General features: G+C 50.9%; 1 protein-coding gene across 8 annotated transcripts in view; it reads right to left on the reverse strand.

Annotated features, from left to right (window-relative positions):
• Positions 1-2,941: 2,941 nt before the first annotated feature.
• The window catches only part of SIRPA (signal regulatory protein alpha), a 43,885-nt gene continuing 27,410 nt past the window's right edge, over positions 2,942-19,416 (reverse strand). For 5 of the 8 annotated variants that reach the window (XM_061126760.1, XM_061126762.1, XM_061126764.1 and 2 more), the window contains exons 6-9: positions 17,622-17,735; positions 14,427-14,451; positions 7,985-8,036; positions 2,942-5,475 (exon numbers count right to left, since the gene is read on the reverse strand). In XM_061126760.1, coding sequence (XP_060982743.1) covers positions 5,221-5,475; positions 7,985-8,036; positions 14,427-14,451; positions 17,622-17,735 — 446 coding nt within the window. In that variant the 3' untranslated portion in view covers positions 2,942-5,220. The remainder of the gene's footprint in view (positions 5,476-7,984; positions 8,037-14,426; positions 14,452-17,621; positions 17,736-19,416) is intronic. The other 3 variants (XM_061126765.1, XM_061126767.1, XM_061126768.1) reach the window with 3 other exon arrangements.

A 19,416-nucleotide genomic window follows, 5' to 3' on the forward strand; every position in this document is an offset into this window, starting at 1 on the left:
ACCACTTGGGTGGGGAAGCAGCTTCCTCTCACCCCAGAGGGCCCTCAGCCCCCTCCCCTCTGCTGCTTCCTCCAAGGGTAGCCCCCACTGACCTCTGTCACCAAGCTTTTGCCTGTTTCTGAACATCTGGGGCCCATATCTTTTTGGAAAACACTTTAAGTTTCATAATCCTGTATTCAGAAAACAAATCCAGTCCCTAATCAAACACAGTGTAATGGTTAAGAGGGCCACAGTGGGGACCCCAGTGGTGACAGGCTGAACCCTGGGGAGGCCCAAAATTGCCTGGGCTGGCTGTTGACCAGGCAGGAGAGCGAGACCACCCTGGCACTTTGGGGGTGAGACCACATTGTGTTTCCTGGCTCCCAATAGAGCCCAGTGTACCCCATCATTGTCTGTGGTCCCCACTGTCTCACCAGCAACCTCCAGCCCCCAACATGTCTGTCTGGTGCCCACCCATACCCACAGCAGCACCACTGCCCAGGCAGATGTTGGCCCTTGAACAAGACTCCTAATCTTTCTGTTAAATGGGGGATAAATCATAGGACCTACCTTAAAGCTTTGTTAAGAGGACAGATGAACTGATATTAAATAAGTTAATATTTGGACAGAGTTTAGGAGACTTTGTAATATGCAGTAAGGGCTTATGTTAAAACTAAATAAAGAAATCTAGATCGAATCTTGGCTGGCGGGAACATGCTGAAAGATGCAGGGATTTTTACTGTTGAGCATTAGAATCTTGAGAGTGAAGTGATCATGTCCAACTCTTTGCAACCCCAGGGACTATACAGTCCATGGAATTCTCCAGACCAGAATACTGGAGTGGGTAGCCAGTCCTTCTCCAGGGGATCTTCCCAACCCAGGGATTGAACCCAGGTCGCCTGCATTGCAGGCGGATTCTTTACCAGTTGAGTCACCAGGTCAAGGATTGAGAAGGAGCAGAGATTTTCCCGATTATAATGTAAAGTGGGTAGGGGCTACAGAAGTCAAGGCCAATGGGTCCTCATGGATGGGGCAGGGTGGGGGGGTTATCGCTCTGCTTTGCTCAAGGAACACAGAGGAGATGCCTGATAAATGCCGAATGCTGGCAGGAGGGAGAGGGTCACTTGGCTCTCATCAACTAGAGGTTGCCCACCAACCTAAGCCCCAGAGATCTGGGCTGTGGAGAAGCAAGGCCCAGGTGCTGCATGAATTCTATCCCCACCTCTCTTGCCTGGACCTACAGTCCTCCACCCCCACCTTCCCAGAGAACAAAGGCATTTCCCCACCCATTGGGCCTGGATTCCTGCCTGGAACACCTCATCCCACGATGGGCACACATAATTTCACAGGTTGGGGCTGAGGAAGGGGATCTAAATTCTCTGTCACCTGCCAAGGTCCTGGCCTGTGAGGCAAGCAACCTCTCCGAGCCCCGCAGGAAGTTCGTTGCCTCCTGTGTGACCACATGGACCAGGCAAAGATCTCAGGACTGATCCTCCGTGGGCTTGTGGATCCAAGTACAAGTCTGAACTCCACTAAAGATTCATTGTGTGAGACTGGCCAGGTCATGGGTACTTCTGAGCCTCAACTTTCTCTCTCTGCAAAATGGGCACACAGCTGCCACTGCTATTGGACAATTAGGAGAATTAAACGTGATGGGGAAGGGCCAGACTCCTAGTGCTCTGCTGTGGGGCATTAGGGAAAGGACTTCACTTCTCTGTGCCTTGGTTTACTCATCTGTAACATAGGGATAAAAAGAGTTCCTACCTCACATGGTGGTTGGGGGATTAAATGAGTTAATAATCACAAAGCACTGGCATATTACTTACCATAGCAGGTATTGGCTTTTATAATTGCTAATACTTTTGCATAGTCAGTGCTAATATGTAATGTGATGCTATTAACTCAGTGGCTAGAAGTTGGCCTCTGAAGCTGGCAGCGGGAGTTTGAGTCTCAGCAGTGTCAGTTATTAGCTGTGTGACCCTACCATCAGTTACATCACCTCTCTGTGCCTTGTCTATAAAATGAGGTCAGCACTATTATTTACCTGGACTTGTGAGGTATGAAAGGGTTAATCAACGTACAGTGCCAACACACAGTAAGCACTGACTATAAATGTTATGTTGACATCATTATATAATTGTCATTCATATTGTTAATATTCTTATGGAGGGTACATCAACATTTATTGAGCACCTACTAGCACTAGATATGAATTATCCGGCAGGGATAGTCTAGGACAAGCACTAGCTCCTCATTTGGTAGAGGAGGAAAGTGGGGCCCCAAGAAGGTGACCCATTTGTCCAAAATCCTACAGGTAGTGAGGGGCAACCAGTCCCCCTCTGTGCAGTGTTTAGGGCAGAAAGGAAAGAGCCAATGCTCAGCGAAGGCCTGCCATGTGCCAACCCTTTAATGCCGACACTAACCCTGGAAGGGTATTACATCCCCACTGTGCTGACAACTGCCCTGGGTCTCAGCGAGGTGAGTGGTTTGTTCTCAAAGCTACAAAGAGGCAGATCTGGGATTCAAACTTGGTTTTCTGTTGGAATTTTGCTCAAGCAGGTGTTTTGGGCTTTCTTACATTGACTCCCTATGAACCAGGGGAAACGAAGTCTTTGTGTCTATAAAATCCAAGTGTGCATGTGTGCTTGCTCCGTCATATCTGACTCTTTACGACCCCATGGGTTGTAGCCTGCCAGGCTCCTCTGTCCATGGAATTCTCCAGGCAAGAATACTGGAGTGGGTTGCCATTTCCTTCTCCAGGGGATCTTCCTGACCCAGGGATCGAACCTGTGTCTAATGCACTGGCAGGCAGATTCTTTACCGCTGAGCTCCCTGGAAAGCCCCAGAGACAGGCCCAAATGCTGAGGCTGCTTCCAAGCCCTGGGGCCCAGGCAATCTTCTCCCAAGCTCATGGGGACAGGACAAACTCACAGAGACAAGGATACTCAACATCCAAAGGGGCTGTTGTTACCCAGAAATCTTTATTACAAAAATATTTTGCAAGCCAAAAAGTTTAAGTTGCAACTATATACAAAATGGGGCCTGTTTCCTTCCCCACAGTCTGAAAATAAACTCCCGAAACCATGCTCCTTCCGTCCTGTTGTTTGGACCGTTTCCTTTTCCTGGGGTTCGATACACAAGGTATGGGAATCTCCAGGCTGCCAGGCTAAGTCTAAACTACACGACTTCCTTGGCCTCATTCCTTACTCCTCTTCCAAAATTCAAAATAAAATTAAAGTGGCACCAAGAAAACATTCTTTTAAAATTCTATGTGTGTGCTTGTGTGTGCTCACACACATGTGCTCTCTCTGGGTAAAAGAGAGGGAGACCAGGGTTTACAAGCCAACCTTGTGGAATTTGGAAGTAGCTCGAGCCAGGTGGCTGGGACACTGAGCTCCCAGATGCCACAGAGAAACTCCAGCTCATGGGGCCAAAGCTGCTCACATGGCCTGTCGGCTCAGCCAGTTCCTGGATGCCATCGTGTAATACAAATCACCCTTCCCCAGAGAGGCAGGTCTGTGCTGGCCTCCCAGGGTTCTACCTGGAGGACCTGCTGATAGGCAGGATGGCTCAGCTTCTGGCTCTGACAGCCTGTGCCAGGACTCCCTTGGGCATCCAATGGCTGGACCCAGGGGGCAGTGAAGATTAGCATCTCAGTTCTGAGAGTGGATCAGTTACACGTGAAAACTGAATAAACAGGGCTTGTGACACCTGCTTGCCCTGGGCCCAGCTGGGCTGCCACATTGAATTGGAAGGGCAAGGGTTCTGAGGGTAATGGGGTCAGAGCCTCTGCCCAACCTCTTGAGACAGAGGGACAGACGGTGGGTCATTCCTGGCTTCATAGATGTCCAGGCCTCCTGGCTGTCTTTGATTTATTCCAGTTTGATCCTAATAGGGTTTGGGAACAGAAATGGAAGATTCTGTCTTCAGAGAGCTGGAATGGCAGGGGGCGGGGGTAGGGGGGACAGCCAGGCACAGCTTCCTACCCTGCATGGCCCTAAAGTGCTTGTGAGAGATGGAGGGGAGGGACGGCGTCTTTCCTCCCTCCTCTTTACAGGTAAGCAGACTGAAGCATGAGGTCTTAACCAAACCGCGTGGAGAAGGAGGCAGCCTGGAGACGTAGGGGCGGGTTCAGACTTACCACACTGGGGGCTCGGGAAGCAGAAGAACCAGCCACGTGGAGGGAAGGCTAAGTGTCTCCATGGAGCAGCCAACCTGGAACTGTCTGCCCCACCCTCAGGGCTATGGGACCAGGAGGAACTCAGTTTCTGCCATGAGTGATTCTCTCCAGGACAACCGACCGTTCAGCCTCAGACTGTGCAAGACCAACCACGCACATCAACACATGACAAAGAGCCAAGATAACGCTGCTGTTGTTTTAAGAAAAAAAAAAAAAAAAAAAAACCAGAACAAAACACCACAGATCAAATTTTCTAACACCTCAGTTTCAAGATTGCACATTTCACGTTTCTCAATAATTTACAGGCGTCCACAGCGAGATGTTGTGAGTTAGTGCTTGCTGGAGGAAGCGAGCTCAGGTCTGGAAAGGAGAGTTGGGGCCACATGGAGCATCACAGTCAGGATGACGGGCCCTCTAGGTCTCGAGGGCTGCGAGGAGGAAGGGTGTTTCTGTCCCTCAGTCCTTGGTGCTGGAGGAGTTCCTCAGAGGGTTCTCTCCTTCCCAGGGCTTGTGGCCGATTACTCCAGGTCGGGGGAGGCCAGGACTGCTGGCAGCCACTACACCAGGTCTCAGGAGGCAGGTCCAGCTTCCCCATGGACAGGCAGTTCAATCTAAAGGGGATAGCTTTCCCCAAAGCCACAACTGGTGGTGCCGGGGGGAAGAGGAGGTATGTTTTCTCCCTCCTCACTCTGGAAGATCAAGCTGCGGAGCGTCAAGGAGGCAATCAGGGGTCTCCAAGACCATGACCAAGACCCACAGTTGATGGACAGAGGCGTGAGAGTTCTCGCACCCACTGTGGCTCTGGCCAGTTCCCAGGCCGGCTCCCCGCCTGGTCTGGCAACACCAGCCTCCATGTGTGGCCACTTGGAGGGGTCATGGCTACCCTGGAAATGCTGGTGAGCCAACTGGGTTGAGGAGACAAGAGCTACCCTCATTCCTGGGTCCCAGGGCCTCTGCCACCCTAGCCCCCCAGGAACTGGGCTGGTTGTCCTCACTACGGCTGCTCCGTGTGGGACAGGAAGGCTCATGGGAACAGACTCTAGAGATGACCACGGCCCTGTTCACTTCCTCTGGACCTGAACACTGGCATACTCCGAGTAGGATGGCTCAGGCTTGGGGGCCGGTTGCTTGGGGGTCCGGTTGAGGTGGACCATGTCCAGGTCAGCGTAGGTGAGGGTGTCCTCAGATACGGGTGGCGGGCGGGCCTGAATGCTGGCATACTCCGTGTGGTTGTTCGGTTCACTGGCCTTGGGGGTTGACTTCTTCCCCTTGGGCAGGTTCAGGTCTGCATACGTGATGTCATTGTTGTCTTGGATCTAAATGAGATAGAGAGAAGGTCATTCTGGAGCCCCTGCCAGTCACCACTGGGACCAAGTCCGGATGCTCTGTCTCCTCTTGGCCTCCACTGGCTCAGCGCTAATTCATGTCCCCTTTTCTCCAGCCAAGGTCACCTGTCTCCAGCCTTGCTCTTTTAGTCAGCCTCCTCATATAGCCTCAAGGCTCTTCCTAAATGTCAGTGTGGTCACTTCAAAGCCCTACCTCAATGTCACCCCTCCTGCAGTTCTTGCCTGCCTTTCCTGATGCTCTTGCCTCTGCTGAGAGTATCCAGCCCCCTTTCTCCTTATAATGAAACCCAACACACCCTGTCAATTTCATCCTGAGACCTTCTTCTCAGCTGGGTCCAGGACCATGACTCTGTACCTCCCTCTGTGCTTCTCCATCACAGCACCCACCCCTTAGCTAGGACTGTCTATGCCTGTCCAGGGGTGTGAGTAGCTGCTGATCCCCAGTTGGTGGGAACATTCATTTATTTACTCATTTATTCAACAAGTATTTAGTAGGCATTTGTTATGATGCAAAAATCAAGACTGGCACAGAAAAAAACCAATCAATGTTGAATGAATGAATGAGTGGTAGATCAATAAATGGATGGCAACTCTTCCAGCCCCACTCTAGGTGAAGCTGAGGACTGGGGGAGAGAGAATGGGAGTTTGTGAAAATGAGGCCAGCAGTTAACAGCAGGCAAAGGTTTTGTAGGCAGAAGTCGGAGTGTGAATCCTGGTTCTGTTCTCTCTGGCTGAGGGAACTGGGCAGTTCACTTACCCTCTCTGGGCCTTGGTTTCCCCATTTTTAAAGGAGGTCTAATAACAGTATCTGTTGCCATGGTCACTGGGAGGATCTGATGAGGTGGTCCAGGTGAAGCTCTCAGGACAGAGCCTGGCTCATGCCAGGTGCATGGATGTTCAGCACATGTCAGCAATCATCTACCACCTGGCAAACCTGAGCTGCTCCTATGTGCCTGTCTTATTACTCACAACTGCCATCTTGAAATTACCCATCACGAAAGACACACTTGGCTTCTTTGTGCCTAGCAACTTAACTGTGGAAGTGGAGGGGAGTGACCAACACCCATGATCCCACCTGACGCACAACAATAACCTCAGACCCTAACGGCTGATGGGTACCCTGCTCTCACGTGGATCACCTGATTTAGGTACTATCACAACCCTGCTTGGTAAAACATATTTATCCTACTTTACGGTGAAGAACCTTATAGCAAGGGAGGTGAAATAATTGGGTCAAAGTCACACAGCTAGAAAAGAGTCAAGGTCTGCTGGCCTCTAAAGCTGTGGTCCGAACACACGGCCCCTGTCCTCAACCCTGCATGCTTGTTCACTTCTCTCTGGGAAACCCATGCCAGCAGTAAGGGCTGGCCCTGGGCTGGGAGTCCTAGTTACAGGGCTGCGAGCTCACAAGAGCCCTGCTCATTGCCCAGGGCCTGGCACATAGTAGGTGCTCAGTAAGTCCTGACTGACTGTAAATTCTGTACAGGATTCAGGGACCAGCTCTTTTCACCATCATTCTTTCCCTGGAAAATTCCAGAAAGAACTTTGACTTTTAAAGTTCCAGAAAGTAAAATGACTGGGGGAAAAAGCCTTCCCGCCCCATGATTGGAGATTGTCTTGTATTTCTAATCATTGCCTGAGCTTGTGCCTATGGTTGCAGGTGGGGGAGGGGAAGTTGGCACTGAGTCGGGAGAGTTTTGGCCTACAAACACTGTGCATTTTGCCAGCCTGGCTTCTTCAACAAATTACAGCTACAGCGATGACAACTGCCAGGGAAATGTCAAGGACAGCTGGCTTTTCTCATTCTAGGTTCAGGGCTGGGCCTGTCTCCTTATAAGATGCCGAGGAGCCCTCTGCCTCCCAAGGTCTGATAGCATCAGCCAGTGCAGACAGGGCCAGGGTTCTCAGAAACAGGCCACCAACTGCAAAGCCTCTTCAATAATGCTGGGGTGGAATTGCCAGCTCCAGGGGCATGTGCCGTTGCATGAGGTGATCAATGATATGGGGTCTTCCCATCAGCAAAGGCAGTACGGTGCTGTGTGTTCCCCCACGTGAGAGACACAGGGCCGCAAGGGTGCTCCCACTAGAGGGACTGGCTGGGCACAGGCATGGAGGCCAGATGGCATGATGAACACTAAGCCCAACTCCAGAAGCACCATTTACACAGAACACGTGGCGGATGGTGCCCTTCCAAGTTGTGCGGTGACTGGCACTGAGAGCGGCTGGGACAGACTCTCCAGGCTGGAGCCGGGGTAGGGGGTGGGGGGTGTGTGTGGTGGTGGTGGTGTGTGTGGGGTGGGTGGAAGGATGGGGGGAGGCGGAGGGAGGAGGGGAGGGGAGGACTCAGGAATGAATGTAAGGATCCTCCACCTCCGGTACCCACCCACCCTGGTGAAGAAGTCTTAATTTAGAACAGAATCTGCAATTCCTGTTGATGCAAGGAAATCACACCACCGATCTCCCAGGAAGGGCATCTCACCAAGGACTGTACCTGAGTTGTTTCTCTGGTGTTCTTCTCGGGCTCGTGCAGCCTAAAAAGGAAAGAGACGCACAGATAAAAATACCCTCACTATCTCTAGTGCTCATGCACATGGATAAGAATAACATTTAGGTTCCACTTCCTATACGGGTGGAGGACATGGATGAGCTGTTCCCAACAGAAACACAACTGCTGATCACATGTTTGGACCAAAGGACTTTTCAACAATGCACTACTTTTTTTGTTTGTTTGTTTAACCTACTTTATCATCAAGGATCTTTAAAAACTGTAATACTCGGTGCTGGGGAAGGTGCGGTGAGACTGGCAGGTTCATGCACTGCTGGTGGAGGGGCTGACCGGCATAATGCTCTCTGGAAACAGCTTGTCAAAGTCAAGAACTTGGAAGGTGCCCTCATCTTTTGACTCATAACTGCACATTTGTGGGGTATTGGTATTCAAAATATAGAAAAAGCTTTGTGCACTAAAGCATTTACCACAGAATGAGATGGGAGAGGGAGGTTCACATCTCACAGCTCCACCAGTTGGGACCGGTTAAGGAAATCAGGATAGATTTTGTAGATAAAGACTTAAGAGGTTTATGAGGAGGCTTTCTTTTTTTTATTATTACAAATGGTTACATTAAAATGATAAGCATAAAATTCTCTGTGGAAAGATCTCAGTTATGAAAAATGTGTAGATAACACTGGAAGGAAACAGTAAAACGCTAACAGCAGTGGTCTTGGGGTGGTATTTTTTCTTCTTTTTAGTTTCTCATGTTTTCCTAATGTTCTATATTCTATACACCTAAGTCCTATCATTAAGAAAAGAAAAGAGGAGGGCCATGTGTTCTGATTAATCAAAGAAGCCGTTCATGCACTTGATCCTGTAATTGGAGTCTGTGGCTTGGCTCACTGCAGGGTCACAGTCAAGGTGGTGAGTAAACCGGAGCCACTGGTTCGACAGTTGTGTAAATTCTCAAGCCAGCCACTCTGGGGACGTTAGCCTGGCTCATGTCAGAAATGAGCAATGGGGCTTGGCAGCGGGGTTATTAATGGATTTGGCATGAGTGCTTGGCTCAGAAAGCAGTTCTGGGGCATGACGGGCCCCACGTGGCCACAGCAACGGCCCTCTGGGAGCAGGGACGCTGTCTGGAGAAGATTGCTCACTCGGCTCCATCCATGCCCCTCCTGCTTCCAACCTGTCTGGTTCCTCACTGACTCTGGTTCAAGTCCAACACCTCAACCTGCTTGTATGTCCCATGGAGTCTGGCCCTGGCTGACCACCCCACCTGCCCCTCATCCACCAACCCAGACTCATTTACTCCCTCATCCTCATTCACCCACTTATCACACCCACCCAATATTTCTCAAGGGCAACTCACTGTGATGCACTTTACATGTCAACAGCCTTGAAGGACCTCCTGAACTACTTTTCCTCTTGGTTAACCTTTGTTCATCCTTCAAGACAACTATGTTGTCACCTATTTGGGATGGCTTCTGACAGTGCTAAGCTGGCTGGGCTGTCCCTCCATGACAGTTTCAAACTCCTTGCATATTTTCCCATTGGGTTTGTATGTCTGTCTGTCTGCTATGCTTCCTCACCACATGGGTACAGGTGCTCAAAAGTGACTTGGAATGAATGCCAATCAGTCTGCCCCAATGCCTTGGCATACTCAGTCCACCTTGCCACTTCCTCTGATCCACTCCTTCTCTTCCCCCAAAGTGGTTTCAAATGGTCATTTCTCAGGGAAACCTTCACTATCCCCAAATCCATTCTCAGAACACTGGGCTCCTCTCTCAGAGAGATAATTATAGATCGGAAGCAGTTATCCATTTTGTCATGTCTATCTCTCCTCAGGTCTCTCCCATCTCAGTGAATGGCATTGCTACTACTCAACCTTGTGTTCAGCTAAAGAAATGGGAACCGCCCCCCGATTCTCCTTCCTCCTCCTTTACAACCCGTGTCTAATCCACCACAAGGCTTGTCAACTTTGCCTCCAAAAATACATACCCAACACCATCATTGCCACCATCCAGGTTTCAGATTTCTGAGGAGCTTCCTCCCTGGTGTCTCTGCTCTATTTCTGTCCCCCCAACCCCCACACTCCAGTCTCCACATGTAAAATGCATGTGTGATGTCAGGTCACTTTTCTGCTCAAAACCCTCAACTCCTTCTCACAACACAGTAAAATCCATCTCTGTGTCCTGACTGCCCAGCCCACGTGATGTGCTCTAGTCCTCTGTCTCTGCCCTTGCTCACTCCATAGTGTTTGCCCTCCCCCCTGCCTCTCCCCCATTCTGCCTCCTCCTCAGTCCATGAACATGTCCAGCTGCTCCTGCCTTGGGGTCTTGGCACTGGCCATTCCCTCTGCCTGGTCCACTCTTGCCCCTGATGTTCCCAAGGCTAGAGCCTCAGCTGTCATCTAAATGTCCCCGCCTTAGATGGCCTTCCCTGACCACCCACTGCACCCTCCCCTCCCGCCTCTACTTTGAGCCTATGTGTTAGTCAGCACCTGTAGCACACCACGTATTAACCTCCCAGCTAGTATGGTAACTTGCCTCCCTATGGACCATGAGCTCCATGCGAGCAGGGACTAGGTCCATGTTGTTTACCACCGGAGCCTTGACACCTAGTAATGGGCTGGTGCATCATCAGCACACTAGAGATGTTTGTTGAATGAATGACTGAACATCTCTCCCATCTGATCAAAAGTGCCACAGACCAGGGCTAGTGTCTTTTTTGTTCCTTTTTGCAATCCCCCCAGCTTAAGGCCTGGCACTCAAACCAGATGAATAAATGAAAGAATCAGGGAAGCCTTAACTATTCTAAGAATAAACGCAGTGAATGTCTGACAAGTGAACAAATGGCCAACCAAATGAACCCCAGTGCCCAATTAAGGGAGCAGAGCCACATCTTCCTCTCATCTGAGCTGGGGAAGATTATAATGTTCTCCTGTACATTCCTAACCCAGGGAGTTAGAAATAGCCAGTCCTCCCACTGGCCCTGCAACCTGATGGGCCCTTTGAGTTCAAAGCAGAGGCACCCCCAACTCTTGCCACTGCCCCTCCCCCTCCCGGGAAGCTGGGTTATTACCCACGCCAACATTCTCTGGAAAGTGTCTGATCCCAGCCAGCCGAGCTGAAGCTGGCAGCTGCGTGGAAAAGCACCAGTACCGCTCACTAGCTAGCGCTTTGGTTTAGAGAGATCAAAGGGAGCAAGTGATCTCACGGCTCCCTGGGTAGGCTCATGCTCAAAAACTAAAAGAAAATAAAAAAACAGGCAGAAAACGGTTGGCTTCTCTGGGGAAGGAAAAACAGGCAGAAAGAAGCACTAGATCAGTGATGAAGAGCCTCAGCTTCAGCATCGGAGAAACCCGGGTTGACTCACGGTTCCACACTTGCTAGCTGTGGGTCCTTGGGAAGGTCACAAAACTTCTATGAGCCTCAGTTTCCTCAACAACATATAGGGACAATAATAAGCTTCTAAAGCAGGGGTTCTCAAAGTCTGGCTTAGAAACAGCAGTGTCAGCACCACCTGAGAACTTGTTATAAATATAAATTCTGCATCCGAAACTCAAGGGAAGGGGCCAATAATCTGCGTTTTAATAAGCCCTCCCAGGGATTCTGCTACACACTCAAGTTTGAGAACCTCTGTTGAATTAAATTGGGATAATAGTAAACCACAGGATTTTTGTGATAATCAAATCACCAATGGGCTAATATAGGTAAAATCATAGATCTGTGCTTAGAACACAGTGAATGCTCAATAAACGTTAGCTGCTGATGCTGTTGTCATTATTATTATTGACACAGCCCTTTTCTTCCAGAAATGTATTATATAATTGGGGAGATAAGACATATAAAAATAGTGACAACAGTAAGAATGAAACAAAAAAGAGAGCTCCTTCCATATTTGGGGTTGTGAAGCTACTGACAGAGATAGTTTTAGGGATTCATGAGGTCAGAGACCAGGGATTAGTGGAGTGGTTTGGGGTAGCGTTTATTCATTCAACAAACCTTTACTGAGCACCTATTCCATTCCAGGCACAGTGCCAAGTTCAGCAGCAATCAGCAAGGAACATGAGGGAGGTAACCCACCCTGCCTTGAAGAGGGGTAGGTCACACTACAGGGACAAGTGCAGAGACAGCTTGAATACACCGGGCTGTCAATCCAGGGGCACCAGGAGAGCTCCCAGGAGGAGCCTCTGTCCCTGGAGGAGGTAATGCCCTTGCTGAGCCCAGAAGGAAGAGCAGGAGGTAACCAAGTAAAAAGGAGGGTTACCCACGCTAGCCCCACTCTAAGGGGTGCTGTTCAGAACCTGCTGTGACTGCCGGGCCCTGAAGTTGTGCAGACCCTGGGTGATTCAGGAGCAGGGGTGGGGAGCATAAGGGTGAGGAGAACGAGAATGCAGCGTGAGGGAGGAGGTGGGAGGCCGAAGCTGAGCCATGGAATTTGAGCCCTGGGAATGGAAGGAAGTGAAACTATCCGGCTCAGCAGGGCTGCACTGCAAGGGGCTTGAGGGCCTCAGGAGAGCATCTGGACTGTCCAGAGGGCCACAGGGAGTCACTGAGGGCTTCCAGGCAAAGGCCACTCTTCCCCTTGCTCTTGGGAAACAGTGCACTTGGTGTGGGAAGTGTGGCAGGTGAAGGAATGGCAACACAGGAAACACATTTCCCCGGGGGTGTGAGGAGCCCGGTTTTGCTGGAATGGTGGCTATGTTTGTTCAGGGACCAGGAGGCTGGGAGGCTGGCCAGGGCTCAGAGCAGGAAGCCACCTGTGGAGGTCAGAGCAGAAAGCAAGGCTTTCTCCCAAGGGTACCACAGACTCCTGGTGTGGCAGGAGGGCCCAGGGCTTCCCAGGGCCCCTCAGATGGGTTAGGTGCTCCTGCTGTGTGCAACCACAGGCCTGGTATTGCCCCCCACCATACCCGTCACCTGTGACCCCCCCCAAACACATGACAGCACTCCCTTCCCCCCAACTGTGTGGTTGTCCCTGACCCTACAACCTGTCAGCAAGTCCTCTTGGCTCTAATTCCAAAATATATCCAGAATCTGACCATTTCTAAGCCCATCCAGGCCACAGCCATCTGCTTGGACCACTGCGGCAGCCTCCTCACTGGCCTCTCTGCCTCCACCCTCCCTCCTACAGCTTGGCTCTCGCATGGTGGACAGAGTGGTACCTTTAAAACAAAGTCAGATCAGCTCCCTCTTATGCCCCCTCATCCAACTGGGAGTCAAATCTGGAGTCTTAACAGCCATAGCCCCTAGACACTGGCTTCCACTCCAGATCCTCAGTTCTGTTTTGCAATTCTGAAATCCACAAAGTGCTAAAAGAATCAAAAGATCTGCAAAAGCCATTTGATGGCAAAACCTGTTCTGAATGAACATGAAGCGGTTTATACTTTGTATTTATCGTACTCAGAGTCGATGTTCATGTTTCCACACAGGCACATTCACGTCACAGGTGATGGGGTGTGGTCTCTACTCTGCTGGGGTGAATGTTGGTGGAGGGGGGCCTCCCCAAAGCAGCAGAATCTGGGTTAGTCACCCACCTGCTGCATGGGCTGCAGCTAAGACACGTGGGCTGCATGTTCTGACCTCATCCCTTCCTGTCCCCTAGCTTCTTCTGCCCCAACTACTGGCCTCCCCCATCCTCCCAGCACTGCCCACCTTGAGCCTTCACCTTGCCTGCTCTCTTGCCCAGCCTATGCCCCCTCACGGCTTCCCAGCTTCAGGTCCTTGCTCATATTCCCTCTTCAGAGGAGACCCTGCCCTTGCCCCCTTCTCCATCCCCTTGCTGTGTTTAATTTGTCACCACCTGACATGACATTACAGACTGTTTCACCTCCACAGTTACTGCCTGCTTCTCTCACAGGCATCTGAGCTTCATGAAGGTCCAGACTGAGTCTTGTTCATTCAGAACAGAGCTGGCATACAGTAGGGACCCAGCAAAACTCACTGCAAATGTTAAATCAACCAACTAATGTACCTTCCATGATATAATGTCATCGGTTTAGCCTCTGACCAAGGTACAGGTTTCAGGAGGCACAGATGCATCTGTCATACCCACCAACCCTGGCATTGCCCAGGCTACCTGTGTCAAAGCCCTCCATAAAAACTTAATGAACGAAGGAAAGAGCACAGTATACAATTAGATTTGGGGATGGCATGTGCAGGAGTTTCTGCCACAGTCCAAACAGGATTTGGTAAGGGTCTCACTGTTTGTGGGCAGCAGGCAGGAAACCAGTGCCTCTGTGTGCTGAAATGCCCTCACTTGAGACAGTAGTTAAAGACAGATCTGGTGAGAGGAGCTTACAAAGGAAAGCAACAGGAAGGCTGACTGGCACAGGAGTGAGGGTCAGTGGGTGCGGATTCTGCTTGGCAGTTTTGGGGGCAAACAACCAAATAACTGCAAAAGCACTCCAGCCCAGTGACGTACTTACCTTGTAGAAGAAGTGGAGCCCTTGGCTGAAAGAGAAAAGAAAAAAAAAAAAAAGCCAGTTATTCAACTTAGAAACACACTTTTCTAATTCCTTTTTGGAGGGTGCAGAGGCTTGCCCCCAGAATGTTGGGAGGAATTGTTGAAATCATATCCTCCAAACCACAGGAAACCCCATGCCCACCCCAGTGGGGTGGGTGGTCCATTATCTTCCAGCAGGAAGAGCTGGGCCTGCCAGCTTTCCCATTTCTGGGAATTGCCAGAGGTCAGATACCAAAGCAACCTTCAGCCTTTGAGGACCAGCTGCCCTACCTCTGGCTGAGCCTCACTTCCATCCATCACACCCATTACCTGAAACCCCACAGCAAGCCTGGGTGCCCATCAGGACCCTTCATTGCTGGAGAACAGGTTCTGGCAGAACTGCTAATTGGGGGAAGTGAAAGTGAAGTCGCTCAGTCGTGTCCGACTCTTTGCAACCCCATGGACTGCGGTCCACCAGGCTCCTCCGTCCATGGGATTTTCCAGGCAAGAGTACTGGAGTGGGTTGCCATTTCCTTCTCCAGGGGAGCTTCCCTACCCAGGGATTGAATCCCGGTCTCCCGCACTGTAAGTAGACGCTTTTACCGTCTGAGCCACCAGGGAAGCAAATTCCACTTCTGTCACCCACTCACATGCTGCTTGACCCTGGGTGGGTCATTTTCCCTCTCTGAGGTTAGATCTCAGTGCTCTAAGTCACACCGGTGGGCTGGACATTCATTTTCACTCACCACCTTTGCAAAAAGGACCATGGGAGGAAAGAAAGAGTCTGTCTGGCTCAGAAGTTTTGAGCCTGTGATGTGGGGCACCCCACAGAGAAGCCACTGGGGTTCGCCACCATTTGACTCTGACTTTGCTGTACAATTGTAATTAAAAAGCAACATGCACAGGCAAGTGTGCTCTGTATCACTTATTAGCAGGCTGGAGGCTGCCACACTGCAATTCTCACTGCTTGGTGAGATGAACGCTTGGTGTCTGGGCAGGTATTGGATTTTTGGGTGAGTGGTACCCATTAGATGCAGCAGCTCAGCATCTAACATTTGAATGGAGGCTGATGGGCTGCCAAGTGCTGGGACATGAGTCATCTCAGGGAGTCCAATGATGGGACACTGATCATCTCCATTTCACACTAAGGACACTGGATGACTCCCTAAGGTCACACAACGGGTAAGTGATAGAGCTGAAATTAGGATATTTCACTGTGAGTATGAGGTAGAGGATGGCAGACACCTCTGGGGATTGACAAGGGAGAGAGGGTGTCTCATTAGGGCAGCGGTAAAGGGCAATGTGGTCTCAAACATGGTCCCTGGAGTGTCATGTGAATCCTGGCACAAGCACTCACCAGCTGTGAGACCTGATCAAGTTCTATAACTTTGCCGTGCCCCAGTTTCCTCGTCTATAAAGTGGAGTTAGAGGTCTGTGGTGACTCCAATGCCTGACACATCAAAAGAGCTGACTGAAGGCCAGCTGTCACTGTCACTGAAGTCTACCTTTGAGACCTGGACTCTGCACACAAGCAGACCCACCATTCAGGGCTGGGTGGCCTTCACCAGTGTCTGCAGCTCTCCAACCCCCATTTCTTCTCCAGAACACTGGATGGCTGATGCCCGAGCCTACAGAAATGAGCTCCTATGTGCTAGAGCCTACCATGGTGCCCAGGGATAAAGCTCCAAAGGAGGCTGGGGTTTTATGAGCAGACACTATGAGTGCTCCATCCAAGGGCTGGCTTGTCTCCCAAGATGGGCAAGAGACCCTGTTTCCTCATCCAAGGAGGAGTCCTGCCTGTGTGGTGGCTCCAGGAATGTTAGGAAAACCACCCTGCAGATCACCTGAAGAACCTCTTCTAGATTCTAGAGATGCCAGCCCTCCCAGATGGGAGTGTGAGGTTCAGGCAGTGTCTCAGGGCTGCGTCCTCCAGGCTGTCCAGCGGGGAGGGAAACTTGGGGAACCAGAGGAGAGGGGGTACAGGAGGGGTGTGTGGCTGAGGCACAGAAAGTCTGTCAAGCTCTGCCTGGAGGTCTGGGTGCAGAAATGCAGCTCAGGATGGCATTTGGCACTCTGCCGGCTGCAGCACGTGGTGCTGGGTCACAAACAGCATTTTTAAGAGAATATAGTACAAAATATGACAAAAAGGAAAATATCAGAGTTCCAATTTTATAGATGGGGTGTGTGTGCATTGGGTTGAGACATGAAATGTATTTCTATCCACTTGTAGCCAAAAAGGTTTCAGCAACACTGGCTTAAAATAGTCTTCAAGAGTGGGAAAGAGGACATGCATTTTTTTAGGTCTGACAATGTGTCAGCGCTGTTGTTGCACATGAGCTTATTTGTTTCATAACTATCCTCCGAGGCAGGCACTGCCACGTCCATTTTACAGGTGAGGAAACTGAGGCTTATGGAGGCCAAACTGATTGTTTAGAGCATAAAACAAGGATCTGGAACCCTGATTCGTCTGACTCCAAAGTCAAGAGGCCTGGCAACAGAAACAACTACATACACACACACACTTGCACGAATGAGCGTGCAAACAGGGCACAATGTCCTGGATTTGAACTTACACCCTCCTGCTGCAGTCAAAGGCCACACACCTTGCCACTATGAGGGGAGCTTTCCAGGGAGGTGGTTCATGTTCTCGGTCTCATGTACAATACTGATTATAGGAGCTAACGTTGAGAACTTGCTGTTGTGCTGGGCATCTTGCTAACGCTGTACCCACAGTTACTCATTTAATTCTCCCAATAGCCTGGGAGGTAGGTGGTGGTATTCTCCCCACTCTGTTCCAGCCTCCTGCCAAGGGGCTGGGCATGTAATCTGGACAGGTAAGGGGAAAGCAGAAGTCTGCCAGGGGCTCCTGCGAAGTACTGTTTCCTCCTTGAGACCCTTTTGCCACCCCGGCATCTCCCCAATTCCCACATCAGCAGTGGTTCTGTGAGACTGCGAGGCCTGGAGCAGTGATGCTGCAGGGTAGGGGGCCCACCCAGATTTCAGCCTGGTAAAGGGGCTGCACAGCCAAGGCAACGGTGCCCCTGGACTTCTTGTTACTGGGAGTAATTGGACATCGTTATGACTTAAACTACGTATAGCACAAAGCAGAGACCTCTCCCCGTCTGGGAAGGACAGCCCAGGGGTAAACTCTCAGGGAGGAACCAGGGAACCCACCCACCTTTCTTCTGTCTGATTCGGAGGAGGTAGAGGGCTACGATCAGCAGGGCCACCAGCAAGGCACACACCACGCCCACCACGATGAAGATGCTGTTCCAGCTGTTGCCATTCGGGCCTAGGACCACACACAATAGAGGCTTCATGTACGAAAACTTACAACAAAGAAAAGGAAAAGACACTGCCCCTTTCCACCACGAGGCAGGCATCATTAACTGAGAACATCTGGCTCAGATGTTTCGGCCCCGTGGGCATGTTCATGGATCTGCACACACTTCCCCTTGTGGGTCACCCACAGGGAGCGCAAAAACTGTGGCGAGGTGCCAGGAGGGAAACATTGCTGTCAGCCGTGGAGGAACCCCGGCTGCAGGTTGCGGGTGGAACTGCCCTCCTGAGGAATAGACATATGTTCCTCCTCACCTGAGTGAGCCACGGAGCGGCCACCTGGGGACACAGGTCTGCCTGGATCTCCTAATTGCAGCTGGGGCATCACACACCACAGGGGGAAAGGCTGTGAGGAGAGTGACCTGCCATTGGACATGCAGACCCCGAGGCAGTGCCCTGGTCCATGCCTGGGGTCTGGGGCCTGGGTCCTGGGTCCTTGGCCCCAGGGGGCTGAGCCCAGGACACTTGCCATGGAGACAGTGCAGGGGCTGGCACCAGACACAGGAGGGGATCCCACAGGAGGACACAGTGTGCAGTCAGGAGCAGGGCTCGGAGCCACAGAAATGTAGGTTCAAATCAATGCCCTCGTTGGGCGACCTTGAGCAGGTCATTTAAACCCCCTCACCCACTGGCTTCCTCTTATGTTATTGAGGCCAATAGTAATCTCTACTTCACTGGATAGCTCTGAGGAACACCTCACTAACCAACCAACCACTCACTCTTTCATCCTTTCTAGAAATGTTTCTTGGGTGTCAACTACCTACCCAGCCCTGAAGCCACAATGCTGAGACAGCCATGGTCCCAGCAGCTGAGAATCAAAGCTGAGAGGTCACCAGGGTCACCTCCTTCACCACTGCCTGGGGCAGGAGGAGCAGCCCAGAGACAGGCACCGACTTGTTCAAGCTCCCCAGTGAGACGGACAGCCAGTGGATCCACACATCCTGTCCCCCAGGGCAGGGTTCATGGTGGCAGCAAAGGGCAACTTGACAGACCCCAAGGCTTCTTTAGAGCTGTCCCTTTCAGGATGCACGAAGGAATGAAATGGCCTCTATTCTAATCCATTCAAAGGGTTTGCTATGTACACATGTACAGGTGACAGAACATTCCACAGTGGCACCAAAATGCCAACCAGGTACTGTCATTCTGAAGAAAGGGAGACATGCCGACAACTGGTTGGACAGGGGCTGAGACAATGACACCCTGACACCTGTCATTCTCCCAGGAGGCTGGCAGCATCACCATCATGTTAAATGGGCATGCACTTGGGCCTAGCAACATTCCCTGGGAACTGTCCCATAGAAATAGCTGCGCATATAACAGAATATGTACAAGGGCAGTTAGTGCAGCACTGATCATACTTGAGATAAATCATAGATGGCCTGAAGCCCCCGACCCCATTCCAGTGTGGCAGCCAGGGAGAGTAGGCTCAGGTCACAAAGAGCAAGGTGGAGGAGGTGGGTGGGCAGGGAATGGTGAACACAGAAACTGTTAGTAGAAGAAAGCAAGAGAGTACACCACGAGCAAGACAATCCCTCTCCTTCCCTGCTTTCTTTCTTTCAAGGATATTTATGTCCAAAGATCTATAAGGAATATGCCACACTCTTGCCAGTGGTCACTCTTGGAGGTGGGAATTC

This window comes from Dama dama, chromosome 23 (assembly GCF_033118175.1).
Source record: "Dama dama isolate Ldn47 chromosome 23, ASM3311817v1, whole genome shotgun sequence".
NCBI classification, from domain to species: domain Eukaryota; kingdom Metazoa; phylum Chordata; class Mammalia; order Artiodactyla; family Cervidae; genus Dama; species Dama dama.